The 17,924-nt window shown below is 44.2% G+C and overlaps 1 protein-coding gene across 6 annotated transcripts in view; it reads left to right on the top strand.

Moving 5' to 3' along the window:
- MTHFD1L (methylenetetrahydrofolate dehydrogenase (NADP+ dependent) 1 like) overlaps positions 1-17,924 on the top strand; it is a 233,869-nt gene that overhangs the window by 139,760 nt on the left and 76,185 nt on the right. For all 6 annotated transcript variants that reach the window (XM_038001118.2, XM_038001115.2, XM_073022353.1 and 3 more), the window contains 4 exons: positions 3,752-3,891; positions 7,946-7,987; positions 9,041-9,141; positions 9,706-9,883. In XM_038001118.2, the coding sequence (XP_037857046.2) occupies positions 3,752-3,891; positions 7,946-7,987; positions 9,041-9,141; positions 9,706-9,883 (461 nt within the window). The remainder of the gene's footprint in view (positions 1-3,751; positions 3,892-7,945; positions 7,988-9,040; positions 9,142-9,705; positions 9,884-17,924) is intronic.

Here is a 17,924-nt window from a genome sequence, read left to right as displayed (position 1 = left end):
GCCCTGCGAGGGAGCACACCACAGGACCGGGAGGATGGGATGGGCGGGAGGAGTAGTCCAGTTTGCCTGAAAGCATCAGGACACGCTTCCAGGAAATGGCACATCCAAGCTGAGTCTTGGACAGTGGGTTAAAGAGGCAGAGAGGGGAGAGAAGAATGTTCCACATGGGAAAAGAGGTCTGGAGGTGACGACAAGTAACATAGCATTTGTGGGCTGTGCTGGAAGCTTGATATTTCAGAGGCATGAAGTCTGAGGCAGGGAGTGTGGAGGAAGATGAAGGTAGGGGAAGGAACTTTACATGAGGGCGGCCTTGACTTTCATATTAAGGCACTTTAGGGAAGCAGGAACCAGTGAAGACAGGAGAACATGGTGACTACACAGGCGCACTGAAGTGGGGAGGAGCTAGGTTTTCGAAGGGAATTTGAGCTTGCAATTTTTCAAGGGCATTCAATGGTTACAAATGAAACTTTTCATTAATATATATGTGTCCAAGTGTTTTTAGATGTGCTTTTCTGCTACTCTCTTTTTATTTGGTTTGGAGAGAGATGATGACTTTCCTTCAGGGCCTTCTATGTGTCTTGCCATCTTAATGTCTCAAATACATGGTCCGTGTCATCATGGAGCTTGCAGTCTAACAGGGTAGATTAACACATAAGTATGCATCCAGTTCAAATACATGGTCCGTGTCATCATGGAGCTTGCAGTCTAACAGGGTAGATTAACACATAAGTATGCATCCAGTTGGAAAGAACTTAGAGATCACTTGATCAGCCCCCATTATGTAAAATGTATGCAACAATCTACCTCCAACTATAGGGTGACGTTAAACAGTTTTTCAAAATACCATGACATTGAAAAAAATGCATGACATTTGGGTTACTTCAGTCCCACTCCCCAGTACTGATCAGGCCAGTGAACCAGTCTTGCTGGTGAAACAATGACTTCTACAGTCATGACAGATAATTTCCCGTCATCTTGACCATTCCTTCCCTGGCTCTGTCCTTTACCTGTGACTCTCTTCTTTCCTCCCTTTCCTTCCTCCTCTTGCCCTCTGCCTGCCATACCCAACTCTGCATCTGCTTGGAAAAATCCTACTTGATCCTCAGAGCCTGACTCCATCACCCTGTTTCTCCGAACCTCCCAGGCAAACTCTGCCCCTCCCAGTGTGCTGTCCTCCAGCTCTCTCTAACTGAATAACAAATGTTCTCTCTCCTGCTTCCCTGCAGGGCTTCAGGGTAGTGACCCTAAGAGTGAGCATCTACCTGTGAGAAAAATGCCTCGATGTAGCAGGAATTCCCACAAATGCTTAGGAATTCAATATGGTTTTTAGCAAGTGGGAGGATTACCCTTTCGGTTACAATGATGTGAACTATTTTTGTGAGTTCTCAGTACGCACCAAGAAAAACCCCAGTGACTCAGTAATGTACCTGTGCCATCTCACTTAATCCTTCCAACAAGGAACTTGCCAAGGTTGCACAGCTGGGAGGGATCCAAGGTCCCGTCTGTGTGCTAACCTGCAGGACAGCCCCACGTAATCCAGTACTGGGGCCTTATTGTCCAGCCTTCCACCTCCAGGAGCCCACTCAGTGATGACTTCTGACAAAAGTCACCTGGATTATCCCTCTTTTGGGGTCCATGATACCACCAACATGCTAAAGTTAACAAATGCATTACCAGGGGGTACCACTGAGGTAAGGATTGTTACTGTAAGTGATTTTCTCTGATTTTGACCACTACTAATAAAATCACAAGATTTGTTCCAAATACTATATAAAAAGGAATGTCTTTTATTTCTCGAAATTGTTCTGCCACATAGTTTGTTCAAGTAACACATAATAAAGGATAAATGGCTTGTAGCTATATTTACCCAAATTGAACATTTTTAATGTAATTTTTAAAATTTGTCAAAAGCATATCGATGGTCATAAAAAATTTTTATATCCTCTGACCCTATTACTTTACCCTTGGGAATTTATTCCAAGAACATAATTTGAAAGAGATTAAAGCACATAGGCACAGATATTTTCAGTACAGCATTGTTTATATTGGAAACAACCCAAATGTTCCAAAACAGGGGGAACAATTTTGTAAATCTTGCTACAGCAACTTTACAGAATTATAAGATGCCACTTATAATTGTAAATTTTGAAAGTTTGTAGCACAGCAAGGAAACTGATCGTGTTAAATGTTTCTGATATCTTAGTTGATTTTTCTCCCACCAATTCCTATCTGTGTACCGGTCCTACTATCAGTGTGTAAATATGTATTTCATAAACATTTACTTTTTCTTAAATCAGTAGTATTCCCTTCCTAGAGTGGTTTGCTTCCCAGATTTTCATGGACATTCATCTCCCCTGGGCATCTTGTAACAATGTGATTCTGATTCTGTAAACTTTATTCGGAGCCCAGGATCCCACATTTCTTAGAGGCTCTCAGGAACCGCTGATGCTGTTGATCATGAACCACACATTGAGTAGCAAGGCCCTAGAGCTCTCTGTGATGTAGAAGATGCTGCTGACCCAGTGCCTCGCTTTCTCGAAAGGCAGCTGTGACCTTTTCTAGCAACTGAGGGGGTGGAGACTAGAAATGAGTGTTTTCTGGTGTTTCTCTGATAAAGCTGCTGTCTTGTATCCAGATTGATGATCAGTATCCTTATGCTCTTCAACTAACTTGAAATTTGTCAGTTAACAGAAATGACTGGGTGGCACTAAAATAAATTATTCTTAATATAAAGAGTAAGAAAGGGCTGGACGCGGTCCCAGCACTTTGGGAGGCCGAGGTGGGCGGATCACCTGAGGTCAGGAGTTTGAGACAAGCCTGGCCAACAGGGTGAAAACCTGTCTCTACTAACAATACAAAAAAAATTAGCCAGGTATGGTAGTGGGCTCCTGTAATCCCAGCTACTTGGGAGGCTGAAGCAGAATCACTTGAACCCAGGAGGCGGAGGTTGCAGTGAGCCGAGATCGCACCATTGCACTCCAGCCTAGGGGACAAGAGCAAAACTCCAACTCAAAAAAAATAAAATAAAATAAAAGAGTAAGAAAGGATCTTCTATTGTAATCATACTCTCATTACCCTTTGATACAATTTGGAACCTGATTACAAAGTTAAAAATACCCATCTGTATGAAGAAAAGCTTCACTGGCCGGGCACCTTGGCTCCACGCCTGTAATGCCAGCACTTTGGGAGGGGAAGCGGGTGGATCACAAAGGTCAGGAGTTTGAGACCAGCCTGGCCAACATGGTGAAGCCCCATATCTACTAAAAATAAACGAAAAAAATTAGCCGGGTGTGGTGGCACACACCTGTAGTCCCAGCTACTCAGGAGGCTGAGGCAGGAGAATCGCTTGCACTCGGGAGGCGAAGGTTGCAGTGAACCGAGATCACGCCACTGTGCTGTACTCCAGCCTGGGCGACAGAGCAAGACTGCGTCTCAAAAAAAAAAAAAAAAAAAAAAAAAAAAACCAAAGAAAAAAGCTTCGCTGTGAGCTTTGATATTGGAAGAAAAGTCTTGACCTGGTCACCACAAGGAATCCCTCAGGCCTGGTGGCGTCAAGCAGAGAAGGGCGCAGTCTCTTTAGGGCAGAGAATGAAGAACCTTTCTATGACAGTGGGGAAAATCAGTTCACCTTTGTGTTGGTAAACAAAAGGAATGTAAGCTGTCCTTTGAGCTCGAATCATAGTGGTGTTTGCCAAAACCTACTTTTTGTTTTTAGAAAATAATAGCGCATATTCCACTTGCTTCTCCACAGTGACCGAAGCTGGCTTTGGTGCTGACATCGGAATGGAGAAATTCTTCAACATCAAGTGCCGAGCTTCCGGCTTGGTGCCCAACGTGGTTGTGTTGGTGGCAACGGTGCGAGCTCTGAAGATGCATGGAGGCGGGCCAATTGTAAGTGCCCACACCGCCTTCCTAATACCAAAGAAATTTCATCCTGTTAAAACAGAATTGAGCATTTGAAAAATTCCTGCCTGTTTAATGACTATAGTTTTCTAGAGTATTTTTTTCTAAAACTTTTTTTTTTCCCTGTAGACCTCCTTTGTGGACATCTAAAACTCTTTTTTTTTTTCCAACGCCACCATAGGGCACTTTGAGTTTAGTAAGTTCGAGTAAACAGTAACACCCACAGTTCTTTCCTAAACAACATTTTGGAAAGGAGCATAATGCAACCACTTTTTAATCTTAAGCTTCACATCTGATACTCAGGCCAAGATTGTATAACCATATGGTAATGGGCGGCTAGAGGCTCTTGTCCCTGAACGAAGAACATGAGGATTAGAATGAGTTCTTTGATGACTGAGATTTTTCATTGTTTGTACAGATAGTTTTTCGGTTCACTGATGCTGCAACTCATCAGATTTCATCTAAAACTATATTCCTTCTCTTTCTGTTTATTATGATTTCTTCTCACAACTCTGTTATAATACTGGATTGTTTCTAAGAGAGCTTTGCTTGGAAAACACAAATTCGATTTTAACTTCTTTAAAGACTTTTGATATTTACCTATCCTAATATATATAGCAATTACAGACATGATAAAGGAAACCTGTGCATAGATTTTGGGGGTTTGTTTTTTTTTGTTTGATTGTTTGTTGTTCGTTTGTTTCATTTTTAGGAATTTCAAAGTGTAGAGTAAGACATTTTATACTGATAAATCATTTTGAAATAAAACAAAATAAAATTTCTCTGTCATTATAATATTCACATATGAGACGAACTGACAAATCTGATTTCTTAATTGGCATACTGTACTGTGTATGTGACAAAAGTCATCTATTCAGTGATTATTACATAGTCAAAACAAGAAGCGGGTTTGCCATCATGAAACGCTGTAAAGCAATTCTTTGTCCTGGGAGAAGTGGACATTATTTTTATACCATTTTACAGATAAGGAAGCTGAGGTTTGGTAGGCTTAGGGAATGTGGGCAATGTCAGCAGGCCAGCAGAGTGCCGAGCACTTCAGATCTAAATCTACTATGTCCACCATGCAGAGCTGGATGTTAATGTAGGGCAGAAGTGTTCTAAATCCAAATCCACCCCTAGTACCCAACACTTAAGCACTTCATTTCATTTTTGCCTAAACCTTCATCATCATTTCTTTTATTTATTTATTTATTTATTTTGAGACGGAGTCTTGCTCTGTCACCTAGGCTGGAGTGCAGTGGCGCGATCTCAGCTCACTGCAAGCTCCGCCTCCCAGGTTCATGCCATTCTCCTGCCTCAGCCTCTGAGTAGCTGGGACTACAGGCACGAACCACCACACCCGGCTAATGTTTTGTATTTTCAGTAGAGACGGGGTTTCACCGTGTTAGCCAGGATGGTCTCGATCTCCTGACCTCGTGATCCGCCCGCCTTCGCCCACCGTGCCCAGCTCATCATCATTTCAAATGCAAGAATGATATAATACAGATTAAAAGTAGTAAATCATAAAGAATTCTGACTTTACTCAAAACACTTCTTGTTGCTACAGTCCTTCCTGGATTTTAGACATTGAGTCTGCATAACAACTTCTGTTTTCAAAAACTACTTCTGCCCATGTAGGATGCATTTGGAATTCTCCCTCCCTGCCCTGCCACCCTGAAAATTATGGAAAGGGCTTAGAGATGGTCTGATCTCATTCAGTCTTTATAAAGAGAAAGTCTCTGAGGCACAGAGAGACCCAGTGGCTTGTGTGATATCTCACATCTATTTCAGAGACTGATCAGATCTACAGTCCGGGTCTCCCAACACCAGTCCTATAGTTTTCCAGACTCTGGTCTCTGTGCTGTAAAAATTCTCTACATGCTTTACAATCCTATTTCATTCATCTTAACATATGTGCTCCGTTTTTCAGTGGTTGCACTTTTGTGCCACATTAATCCTTTGTGTCTCTTCCACTCCTGCTTAACGTTATGGTTCTCAGCCAGTGATCGTGGTAACAAGGAATAGGGTTAGTAGGCACAGCTATGGTTGGAGGATAAGAAAAGGCGGGAACCAGTTGGATGCGGTGGCTCACACGCCTGTAATCCCAGCACTTTGGGAGGCTGAGGCAGGTGGATCACCTGAGGAGTTCGAGACCAGTGGTGGCGGGCAGCTATCATCCCCACTACTCGGGAGGCTGAGGCGAGAGAATCGCTTGAACTCGGGAGGTGGAGGCTGCAGTGATCTCAGATTGCACCATTGCACTCCAGCCTGGGTGACAAGAATGAAACTCTGTCTCAACAACAACAACAACAAGAAACAAACAAACAAACAAAAGGCAGGTGAAGCTAAGCATCCCTCTCCTGGGCTCCGGTAGTACCTTCTGCCTCATATTGTTTCATGAATGCCTTGCTCTGTGTCTCCCTATGTAATTCTCAATTCCTTGAGTTTAGGGATTGTGTCTTATTAATTGGTATGCTCCAAGTGTCTGGCATAGTCTGTATGCAGGGAGTGTTTTCAATAACGGCAAGATAAATGAACTTTCATCCTCTTAATCCTCTATTCCATAGTGCTCGTTTCGGTGTCTTTCCTTCTTATTGAATAGGTCTGTATTTTTGAGCCATGATTATTCATTTCTACTTCTGTTTTCTGTTTTTCTTTTTCTTTTTTGCTACAGATACTGTGCTGGGATCGACTTCCTTTTGATCATTACACAAATAACGATGACTGCCTCTTATGTTTATTCAGCTTGTTTTTTTTCCATAATTTGTACAGTGGAAAACCTTGTGGCCTTTGAATTTGCCCATTTTAGCCTCGGTCATTTTAAACTCACATCCTGTCCCCCAAAGTACTCGGCCATTCCCTGTGCAATCCAACAGCTAATATTCTGCTATGCTTTGGGATCCACAGATTCTTTCACAATTAGTTCTTTAAACTAACCATTGTATGAATCAGGGTTCTTCACACATAGAATCAATAGGATGTGTGTATATAGAGAGAAAGATATTTATTCTAAGGAATTGGGTCACATGATTACAGAAGCTGGCAAGTCCAAAATCTGCACTGTGGGCCGGCAAGCTGAAGACCCCGGAGAGCCGGTGGTGCTAGTGCGGTGTGGAGGCAGCAGTCTGCTGGTAAATTCTCCCGCACTCAGGGGAGGCCGGTCTTTTTGTTATACTCAAAAAGGCCTTTGACTGATCAGCTCAGACCAAGCCACATTATGTAGGGCAACCTGCTTACTCAAAGGCTCCTGATTTCCATGTTAATTTCATCATAGACACCATCACAGAAACACCCAAAATAATGTTTGAACAAATACTGGGCACCCTCTGGCCCAGCAAAGTTGACACATAAGATTAACCACCAGGCTGGGCACAGTGGATCACACCTGTAATGCCAGCACTTTCGGAGGCCGAGGTGGGAGGGCTGTTTGAGCCCAAGAGTTTGAGACCAGCCTGGGGAACATAGCGAGACCTTGTCTCTACAAAATAATAAAAAATTATCTGGGTGTGGTGGTATACACCTATATTCCTAGCTACTGGGCAGACTGAGGCAGGAGGATCACTTGAGCCCTGGAGTTTGAGACTGCAGTGAGCTGTGATCGTACACTGCCCTCCAGCCTGGACAACAGAGCTTTGTGGCAGTTACCGTAAAATGATTTCAAATGGTGATGTACTCTGTATAAATCAGGTATTAAACATATCATTAGTTTTATGTTCTAATTTGAACCAATGTTTGAGAAGTTTCATACCGTTCCATTGGCTCAAATTAGAATCATCCAGGGAGATTTTAAACATTACTGATGCCAGGTTTCCCTCCCAGAACTTCTGCTTCATTGGTCTGGGTGGAGCCCAGGGATCAGTGTTTTCGAAAAGCTTCCCACAAGAGTTTAGGTTCAGCCAGTGCCGCCAGCTACTGTTTTAAAAGCACAAAATGTAGGGGTACCATTCTAAAAACTGAATGTGATTGTGTTGTTCTTTCTTTCAGATCAGTTGTGTAAGCATTTTTATAGGATTATTCTTCATGTTTTCTCTCCTTATTTCAGGTAACCGCTGGTGTTCCTCTTAAGAAAGAATATACAGAGGAGGTAAGAGGAGCTGTTTAGACACTTATGTGAAGAATCTCTCAAATCCGGTGACTCGTTGGCTTTCAGTGAATGAGCCATCCTTCAGTGATCCCTTAGAAAAGTGCTGTTCCAGCTGGCGCAGCGACTCACACCTGTCATTTCAGCATTTGGGGAGGCCAAGGCAGCCGAATCACATGAGGCCAGGAGTTCAAGACCAGCCAGGCAAAACCCATGGCCAACATGGCAAAACCTCATCTCTACTAAAAATACAAAAATTAGCCGGGCATGGTAGCTCACGCCTGTAGTCCCAGCACGAGAATTGCTTGAACCTGGGAGGCAGAGGTTGTAGTGAGCTGCGATCGCACCACTGTACTCCAGCCTGCACAACAGAGCAAGACTCTGTCTCAAAAAAAATAAAAGAAAAGTGCTGTTCTAAGAATCCAAGAGGAAATGGGTGGGGTGAAAGGATAAAATTCATTCAATTAACTCTTAAATATCAAGAAAAGATGGATATAGGCTTTGTCTACTATTGTCTACCCCCAGGACAGCCATCAGAGCAGGAACTCAAGGTCTCCAGGTCAGAAACAAATATGAAGTTTACACTTCTGTATTCTTTTGTCATGGAAGGTCTATATACAGTTGGCTTTATGACTTACAGGAGTACACTTTCCTGTAAATAGACTTTGATTTACTGGCAGCAGTACCTCGTAGCTCCTACAGGTGGCGCCAGGGATCTGAGCCAGGAATACCTGGACAGAGCTCCTCACCCACCTGGGGCCTTGTGCCTGTCAGGCCCCAACCTGCAGAGCATGGGCACATTGCATAGACCCTGCAGCCTGTCCGCAGCAGTATGAGCTGCCAGGCTTCAGACCCACACATACGCCATTGGACCCAGAATCATTTTAGAAATTTTTTTGCAGACGAACCTCCTTATTCTTGCAGCCATCTTTCTTGGAGGAAAAAATGAAAAAAGATGTCACAAATCCTGCCAGAGAGGTGCTGCCAGTTTAGCTTGGCAGGTTTGGTGGGAGGCAATACACAGGGGTCTGGGTTTTGCTTTTTTCTTTTTTACAGAACATCCAGCTGGTGGCAGATGGCTGCTGTAACCTCCAAAAGCAAATTCAGATTGCTCAGCTCTTTGGGGTTCCCGTTGTGGTGGCTCTGAATGTCTTCAAGTAAGTCCGGCCTCCTCCTTTAAATGTGGGCATTATCACTAGGCCACCCTGTGAACGATATTTGTGTCTTGGGGTATTTGGTCTTTCTAAAATTTTTTAGAATTTAGTATTTGCTTCATCTAAAAGTATACAGAAATACCCAGTTCTTTCTGTTTGTTTATTTGGTTTGGTTTCATTTTAGCAAATATGTTCTCACAATGTTATAAAGGAAGTGAAATTTATATATAGTGAGTTACTATCTCCTTGGCTTTTTTTTTTTTTTTTTTTTTTTTGTAATTCTACCCAGCATTTTTGTCTGAAACAAACTGTGAGTGATCAAAGGGATATGTTATGGAATTTTCTTGATAACGCCCTTAACAACTTGAAATATTTGAGTCACTTTGGAGAGGATTTTTTTTCCATGCTTTTCTTTAAGTCTGATTTATTTAAACACGATGTGACCACTTTTGATGTTTAAAATGTATTCAGTGTTAGGGAGCGAAGTTCTGTATAAATGGTTAGTCTTTCTTTCAAAACATCGCTAAATGGATACAGATGCAAAACCACAAACATTTTCTTCACTAGGACCGACACCCGCGCTGAGATTGACTTGGTGTGTGAGCTTGCAAAGCGGGCTGGTGCCTTTGATGCAGTCCCCTGCTATCACTGGTCGGTTGGTGGAAAGGGGTCAGTGGACTTGGCTCGGGCTGTGAGAGAGGCTGCGAGTAAAAGAAGCCGATTCCAGTTCCTGTATGATGTTCAGGTAAGATCTAGTAAAAACAATGGCTCACATTTCTTACACCTTAGCATGGGTTGTCCCATTCAGTTATCACCACAACCCTGCAGATAAGCAAACTAGAGTGTAGGCCAGGTACAGTGGCTCACACCTGTAATCCCAGCACTTTGGGAGGCTAGGGCGGGCAGATCACTTGAGGTCAGGAGTACGAGATCAGCCTGGCCAACATAGAGAAACCCCATCTCTACTAAAAATACAAAAATTAGGTGGGCATGGTGGCATGCGCCTATAGTCCCAGCTACTCGGGAGGCTGAGGTAGGATAATTGCTTGAACCCAGGAGGTAGAGGCTGCGGTGAGCCAAGATCGAGATCACACCACTGCACTCCAGCCTGGGCGACAGAGTGAGACCCTGTCTCAAACAAACAAACAAGAAGGTAGAAGAGTTTAAGCCACAAAGTCACATTTCCAAGTGCAGACACTAGCTCCTTGTCCCAAAGCCTATGCTTTTGAAGACTCCCAAATCGCAGGCCTTAGTGAAGAGGTTCTTTAGTGAACAGGATTTGACAGCTGACACCTTCAGGAGTTGCACAGGAACAAGAGCAATTTCGCGAGGCTTGGGAAACCATGGGAGGTATTTTCCTTGTTCATTTCTCTTTTTTTTTTTTTTTTTTTTTTGAGACAGAGTCTTACTCTGTTGCTCAGGCTGGAGTACAGTGGCGCAATCTCGGCTCACTGCAACCTCTGCCTCCCAGGTTCAAGCAATTCTCTGCCTCAACTTCCTGAGTAGCTGGGATTACAGGCACCTGCCACCACGCCCAGCTAATTTTTTGTATTTTTAGTAGAGATGGGGTTTCACCATCTAGGACAGGCTGGTCTCAAACTCCTGACCTCATGGTTCACCTGCCTCGGCCTCCCAAAGTGCTGAGATTATAGGCGTGAGCCACCACACCTGGCCTCTGTTTGTTCATTTCTGTTATGGTTCTTTTCTCTTGTGGTTTTATTGAACTATAATCTAGTGTATGTGTGTGTATATATACATATATATATGTATATATATTTTTTCACTGTGGTAAAATATATATAACAAAATTTACTATCTTAGCCTTTTTTTTTTTTTTTTTTTTTTGGGAGACAGAACTTTGCTCTGTTGCCCAGGCTGGAGTGCAATGGCGTGATCTCGGCTCACTGCAACATCCGCCTCCTGAGTTCAAGCAATTCTCCTGCCTCAGCCTCCTGAGCAGCTGGGAATACAGGCACATGCCGCCATGCCTGGCTAATTTCTTTTTTATTTTAGTAGAGTTAGGGTTTCACCATGTTGCCCAGGCTGGTCTCGAACTCCTGAGCTCCGGCAGTCCGCCTGCCTTGGCCTCCCAGAGTGCTGGGATTATAGGCGTGAGCCCACCGCACCCAGCCCATCTTAACCATTTTTAAGTGCACATCAGTAGTGTTAAGTACATTCACATTGTTGTGCAGCCAATCTCCAGAACACTTTTCATCTTGCAAAACTGAAACTATACCCACTGAACAACTCCCCATGCCCCTCCCCACAGCCCCTGCCAGCCACCATTCTCCTTTGTTTCTATGAATGTAACAACTCTAGGGACCTCATGTAAGTAGCATCATACTGTGGCTGGCTTATTTCACTTAACATAATGTGCATGCATGTTGTAGCGTGTCAGAATTTCCTTTTTTTTTTTTTTTTTTTGAGATGGAGTTTCGCTTTTGTTGCCCAGGCTGGAGTACAATGGCACCATCTCAGCTCACTGCAACCTTCTGCTCTGGGGTTCAAGTGATTCTCCTGCCTCAGCCTCCTGAGTAGTTGGGATTATAGGCATGCACCACCACGCCCGGCTAATTTTTGTATTTTTAGCAGAGACAGGGTTTCACCTTGTTAGTCAGGCTAGTCTCGAACTCCTGACTTCGTGATCCACCCGCCTCAGCCTCCCAAAGTGCTGGGATTACAGGTGTGAGCCACCACTCCTGGCCAGGATTTCCTTTCTTTTTTGGGCTGAATACACTCCCATTCTTTGGATATCCCACATTTTGTTTCTTCATCCATCTGTGGATGGACACTTGCTCCCCCGCTCAGCTATTGTAAGGCTGTATGGGCATGCGTGTTTATGGCATATGTACAAATATCCCTTCAATACCGTGTTTTCAATTCAATTGGAAATGTATTCCCAGAAGTGGGATTGCTGGGTCCTCTAGGGTATTTTTAAGCACATGTTGATGGTTCAGTCAGACCTGAGCTTCCCAGGGCTCACGCTCCTCCTCAGATTATCTGTCTTTGCAGCCCTCTGACATCTCCATTCGGAATTTTGTGGCTCCAGTTCTGGCTGATGGATTTGTCTTCAGGGGTAGTGTGTGATTGTGGGGCGTCCAGGCTTCAAGCTGGTTGCTGCTTCTCCTGTTCCTTCATCCCTCACATATTCTATTGGTGTGTCACTCTTCTTTCCTGTTCAGTGGCATAAATCAATAGCATAAGTTGAAGAAGAAATCAGTGAAGCAAGAGCTTAGCAGCGATGTTGATAAGTCTGGAATCCCAGTGGTGAGAGCGTGGAGCTGATGTATCAATATTTAATATTATTACAGCTCCTGCTTTTAAGGAGTTGTTTGTGTGCCAGGTATATGGGCGCTTTGCACGTGTTCACCTCTGTGGTCCTAACATCCCTCTTAGGTGAGAACTGGTGATATCTTCCCATTTTACAGATGAGAAAACTAAAGCACAGAGAAACTAAGTCAACTGTTCAGTGTCCCATAGCTAGGAAGAGGAAGAGCTGGGAGAAAGAATGTCCAGATGGTTGAGGTCATCATCCTGCTCTGTTCTTCAGAGCTAAGTACTGTGCTCAAAAGTGTGTGTGTATTGGAGGTCTAGGGGGAGACATAGTTAAAGGGGACAGTGACTGAGTGACCCTCCTGAAGAGGAAGGGTGACGGTGATGGGCACAGGCATAGACTCCATGCCACACAGAGGACATCGTCACCAGCACGCAGTTAGTGTTTATGGAAGGAAGGACACAGGGAATGAATTGGAGGCTAGCTCAGAAAAGGTCTGTCATTTTTATGAGGCCATTTTGTGAATGAGGAACTAGAATATTCTGGACTACAGAGGTGGTGGAGATCAATTGAGAGAGAAGATTTTGGATGAGTGAAAAGAAAAATGTTCCAGTTGGAAGTTTGAGTTCTCAGACCTAGAGGCGTTCAGTGCAAAATAGATGTAGCCCTGCTATGGGCAAGTCAGGCATTGAAGCCAACTCAGATGGCAGGTGGCCAAGGAGACCCTGGGTTCTTGTTTCTTGGTCCTGGCTAAGGCTCGCCAGGGTGCCTACAACCCTTGGCACATGCCAGGGCCTTTCTACATAAACCACTGTAGGGAGAGTCACCCCCAGATCCTGCTGTTGAGTGTGCCTCAGACCATCTTGCCATCTGATCATGAACCACCCAACTCTACGTAGCAAAAGCAGTTATTTTCTTGAATGATTTCATGAAGTATGGCTCTTTTCAAGGAAAACAGCCCAGGTGAAAAAGAGGTCAGTAATCAGAAGAAATGCTTCTGAGTTACGCTGTCTCAGACGTGCACTAACCCTAAGATGAACCCTTTTCCTTTCCACTGATATTTCAATTATTTTTTTTTTCTGCATTCCCATTCTTCATGGAGATAATGCTGCTAAAATGTCAGCTCTCCTCTGAAAGGAGGAAAATGTTTAATAATAATGTGGTCTAAAGTCCTCTATTTGATAGGTGACCTCAAGGCCAGGATCCCTGCCTCCTTTGCCAACACACTTCTCGCTCTTCTTGTAACAGAAATTCGATTTGAGCTGCATAATTATTTGTTAGATAATCAGCCTCCCAGCCTACTGCGGCATGACGGTTCATGAAAAGAGCTGCTGCTGCTGCTGGCTCTCTTTGTACTGTCTGCCTGTTAGCTATGTTCCTCACACTGGCAAGATTTAGATCCTCTAAGACCATTTACAGTCTTGTCTTGTCACCATGTAAAAATCTGAATTCAATGGTGCAGTCAGTAATGGAGCTCAAGCCTTCTTTCCCCCTGATTTCTTGCATTGGTTGGTAAAACTTTAGTAACTAAGTAATGGTTTTCTGGGAGCCCTTTCTTACCTCCCCCACAACCCCACACCCTCACAACCAACCCTAGGGTGCTGGGCAGTGAGAAAGGTGTGCATTGCTCTACAGGAGAAAGAAGCTGTAAGTGCTTTGCATATGGCAGTCTCCCACCTTTGCTTCTCAAAGCAAACTGGGTTTCTGTGTGCCCCTTGGTGTCTCCCCAGACTTTATATCCCCAAGAATGTATTCAGTACAAGACTGATGGCATCTTGTGTGCTGTTCTTTCTCCACCCCAATCGTGTGGAAGGAAAACACCGGAGATGATTTAGGGTAATGGAAAATAGTGCTAGAGTCCAGGGCATGACTGCATTTGAGTGTGAAGTAGAAATTGTCTCAGAACCCCACTGGAGAGGGTTCAGCCGGAGAGAGTGGGACACCTGGCTCTCAGAGGCGCTGTGCAGCCAGACAGCAGCGTGCTGGACTTCCTGATGGCGAGCTTACAGGTAAAGGGAGAAACAGGCTGCACTTCTGACTTGGGAGTCTCTGCTGAACTTTATAGAAAACTGACTTCAGCAGCAACTGCCACCTAGAGAATGATTTGGCATCTCTTTTTGCCTTGGCAACTTTTAATTATGGTACCGGGTGGAGGCAGCAATGAATAATTTAGAATAAAGATTGAAAAATATGCAATAAGGTGTAGTAGACTAACTGCTCAGAAGAAGTTTTATTGTGTGAAAATGAATGTGTTTAAACTTGAATTACAGTGGCTCATTTCCTCTCTACCCTTGAGGGTGATTGCAATCCCTTTTAAGAAGCTGTTAAAAGTCCCCCTCAAAATCATCTTCTCTTTGAATTTTCCTCTTCTAATATGACTTTTGACAATTATATCTTTATCGTTCACTAATAGAATATCTCCATGTCTGCAGGGACGCAGGGAAATATGATGACTGAAAGAAACACTAATCTACATGTGCACTTTATTAGCTAAGAAATCCCTCCTCCATACATTCTTCCAGGCTTGCCTCTGCACATTCCATCTGCTGTGTGGGCTCAACTCTGCATTATAGATGGGAAGGTGATGGACTTGTCCATAAGAAATGGATACTTGATAGGAGAAGGAACATGTTACATAGAGCTAACAGGCTAAACCTTTGGGATCATGTAAATTCAGTTTAAACCTCGAGGAGGCCTCCTACTATGGACGCATTTTGGGGAAACTGACTAATCTCTCCAGCCTCAGCATCCTCATTTGTACAATGGTGTCTGACAGTGACATCAACTTCACCAAGTTGCTCTGAGACCCAAATGAAATGCCCCAGAGTAGAATGCTGGAACATAGAAAGCAGGCAATGAAGGCCCGGCGGGTGGATCACCTGAGGCCAGGAGTTCGAGACCAGCCTGGGAAACATGGTGAAACCCTATCTCTACTAAAAATAAAAAACTAGACAGGTGTGGTATTACGTGCCTGTAGTCCCAGCTACTCAGGAGGCTGAGGCAGGAGAATCGCTTGAACCTGGGAGATGGAGGTTGCAGTGAGCTGAGATCACACCACTGCACTCCAGCTTGGGCAACAGAGTTAGACTCTGTCTCAAAAAGAAAAAAAAAGGCCAGGCATGGTGGCTCATGCCTGTAATCCCAGCACTTTGGGAGGCCAAGGCAGGTGGATCACCAGATCAGGAGATCGAGACCATCCTGATTAACATGGTGAAACCACATCTCTACTAAAGATACAAAAAATTAGCCAGGCATGGTGGCGGCGCCTGTAGTCCCAGCTGCTTTGGAGGCTGAGGCAGGGAGAACGGCGTGAATCCAGGAGGTGGAGCTTGCAGTGAGCCGAGATTGTGCCACTGCACTCCAGCCTGGGTGGCATAGTGAGACTCCGTCTCAAAAAAAAAAAAAAAAAAAGGGAGGAAAGCAGTCAGTCAATGCTAGCTCTTCCTCCTGTCATGTTTGCTTTCGAAAGAGAGTGGGCCTTCTTCAACAATTCTCCTGTAACTCAAGGTAATTTTGTCAAACTCCAGGATTGGTTTATTTTGCACTGAGTTAAAACCAGGAATTAGAAGCCAAGTCTCCTAAAGCACTAACCAAGACACTGGCATTTTTCCTTCTCCATGAGAATTGGGAGCCCTTAGTGATACCATAAAACGTCAGTCATTTTTGCATAGAAGGAGGTATGACCCCGAGAAGTCAGCTTGACCTTCAGTCTGAATCTTGTTTGTTAAATGAGGAGTTAAGGTTGAAAATCATCCCTGTATCCTTCCTCTAGCCTTGCAAACATTTTGAGGTATAGCCTTGACAGCAAGACAGGATAGTGTTTGTTTTTATTAAAAGGTCTTTCCTGTTCCTTGCGTGAAGCCATTCTCTTGATCCCAGTGGGGGCTGGATGAAGGAAGACCAAAACACACCACGAAGACAGCCTGGAGCCGCAGCCAGCTCTGCTGACTTCTGAACTTCACACTCTCCCTGCCCAGATGGCCAGGGCTGTTTCCTCCTCTGTTGGTCTTTTTTAAGGCAGGATGTTTGTTGTTACTGTTTTTCTGGTTGGTTCTTAAGAAATTATTTTCTACGTTTTGAAAATGCCAGCTGGAACCTACACCAGTTGTTGGTGGGGTGTGAGAGCTATCGTTTACATGGACTTGGAGCATTTGCAGCCCGAGCCTCCACGTTGAAATCAACTTTTAAAAAATGCATATCTATGGATATACAGTGGGGGATCTTCCATTGTGGTAAAAATATGTATAACATACAATTTCCCCTTTAATCATTTTTACATGTGTAGTCTGTGGCATTAAGTACATTCACATTGTACGTATAGGGTTTAATTAATAGGATCTTAAAACTTAAAAGGTATTGATGCACATCTCTGTTGCCTTTTATATTTCACAGAAATTAGAAGGAAGAAACACACCCTAGGTTGAAAGGCTGTCCCTTCTTTGGTTGTCCCTGTCCCTGGAAAAGCTGTCTCTCCCTCAGGGCCTTTGACCTCCTCTGGCTCTCCCTCCCATCTCAGCCTGAACCCATAGCCCTTTCTTCAGCGCTCTCTTCTCTTGTTGTGCATTAGAATGTTTGGAGTGTTCTGTGGAAAGCTGGTCCTTACATTTTCCAGCCAGTTATGTATCTCACTCATAAACCTGTTTCTCCCCCCATGCTCTTTAATATTCTGCTTTCTTAATTATGATTGAGCTGCCTTTAAATAGCCTTTGATAGTCCAATGTGAACGGCTTCAACAAACCTCCCATAAACCTCTTATCCCCTCCATGGCCTCCTTTCCATGATCCAGCCCCAGATTTCCAGATACCTCCTGCTTTCTTTATGTTTGGTGGGTTTCTTTTGTTTTTGTTTTTGTTTTTGTTTTGGCAGAGTCTGGCTCTGTCACTCAGGGTGGAGTGCACTGGCGAAATCGCGACTCACTGCAACCTCCACCTTCCGATTTCAAGCGATTCTCCTGCCTCAGCCTCCTTAGTAGCTGGGATTACAGGCGTGGGCCACCATGCCCAGCAAATTTTTGTATTTTTAGTAGAGGCAGGGTTTCACCATGTTGGCTGGGCTGGTCTCGAACTCCTGACCTCAAGTGATCTGCCTGCCTCAGCCTCCCAAAGTGCTGGGATTGCAGGCATGAGGCACTGCACCCAGCCCCAGATACCTCCTGCTTGACCAGACCTTCTGTAAACACTTAGATCCCTCTCAAATCTAGATGCTTCTCCAACACTGGCTTCTAGGTTCTCTGTGAAACCTCTGCTGGCCTGCAGTATATAACCCACCTCCCAACCTGCCAGGCACGTCGTTCAGCTGTGTGAGACAGTTTCGAGGGATCTGCACCTGTCGTGAGCACGGGCTCCACCTTCTCAAAGCATCCCACTCATCCCTGTGTGATTCTGGCAAAGCCTGCCCCAGCTTTCTTTCCTCGATGGTTGAAATAGCACACAATGAGAAAAAAACAGTGGCCTGTATTTAATACACTTGCACATGTCACAAGAATCCCTGTGGTGCCATTGGAAGCTGTCTT

Source organism: Chlorocebus sabaeus, chromosome 13, assembly GCF_047675955.1.
Source record: "Chlorocebus sabaeus isolate Y175 chromosome 13, mChlSab1.0.hap1, whole genome shotgun sequence".
Taxonomy (NCBI): Eukaryota; Metazoa; Chordata; class Mammalia; order Primates; family Cercopithecidae; genus Chlorocebus; species Chlorocebus sabaeus.
This window is presented reverse-complemented; position numbering and strand designations above follow the sequence as displayed.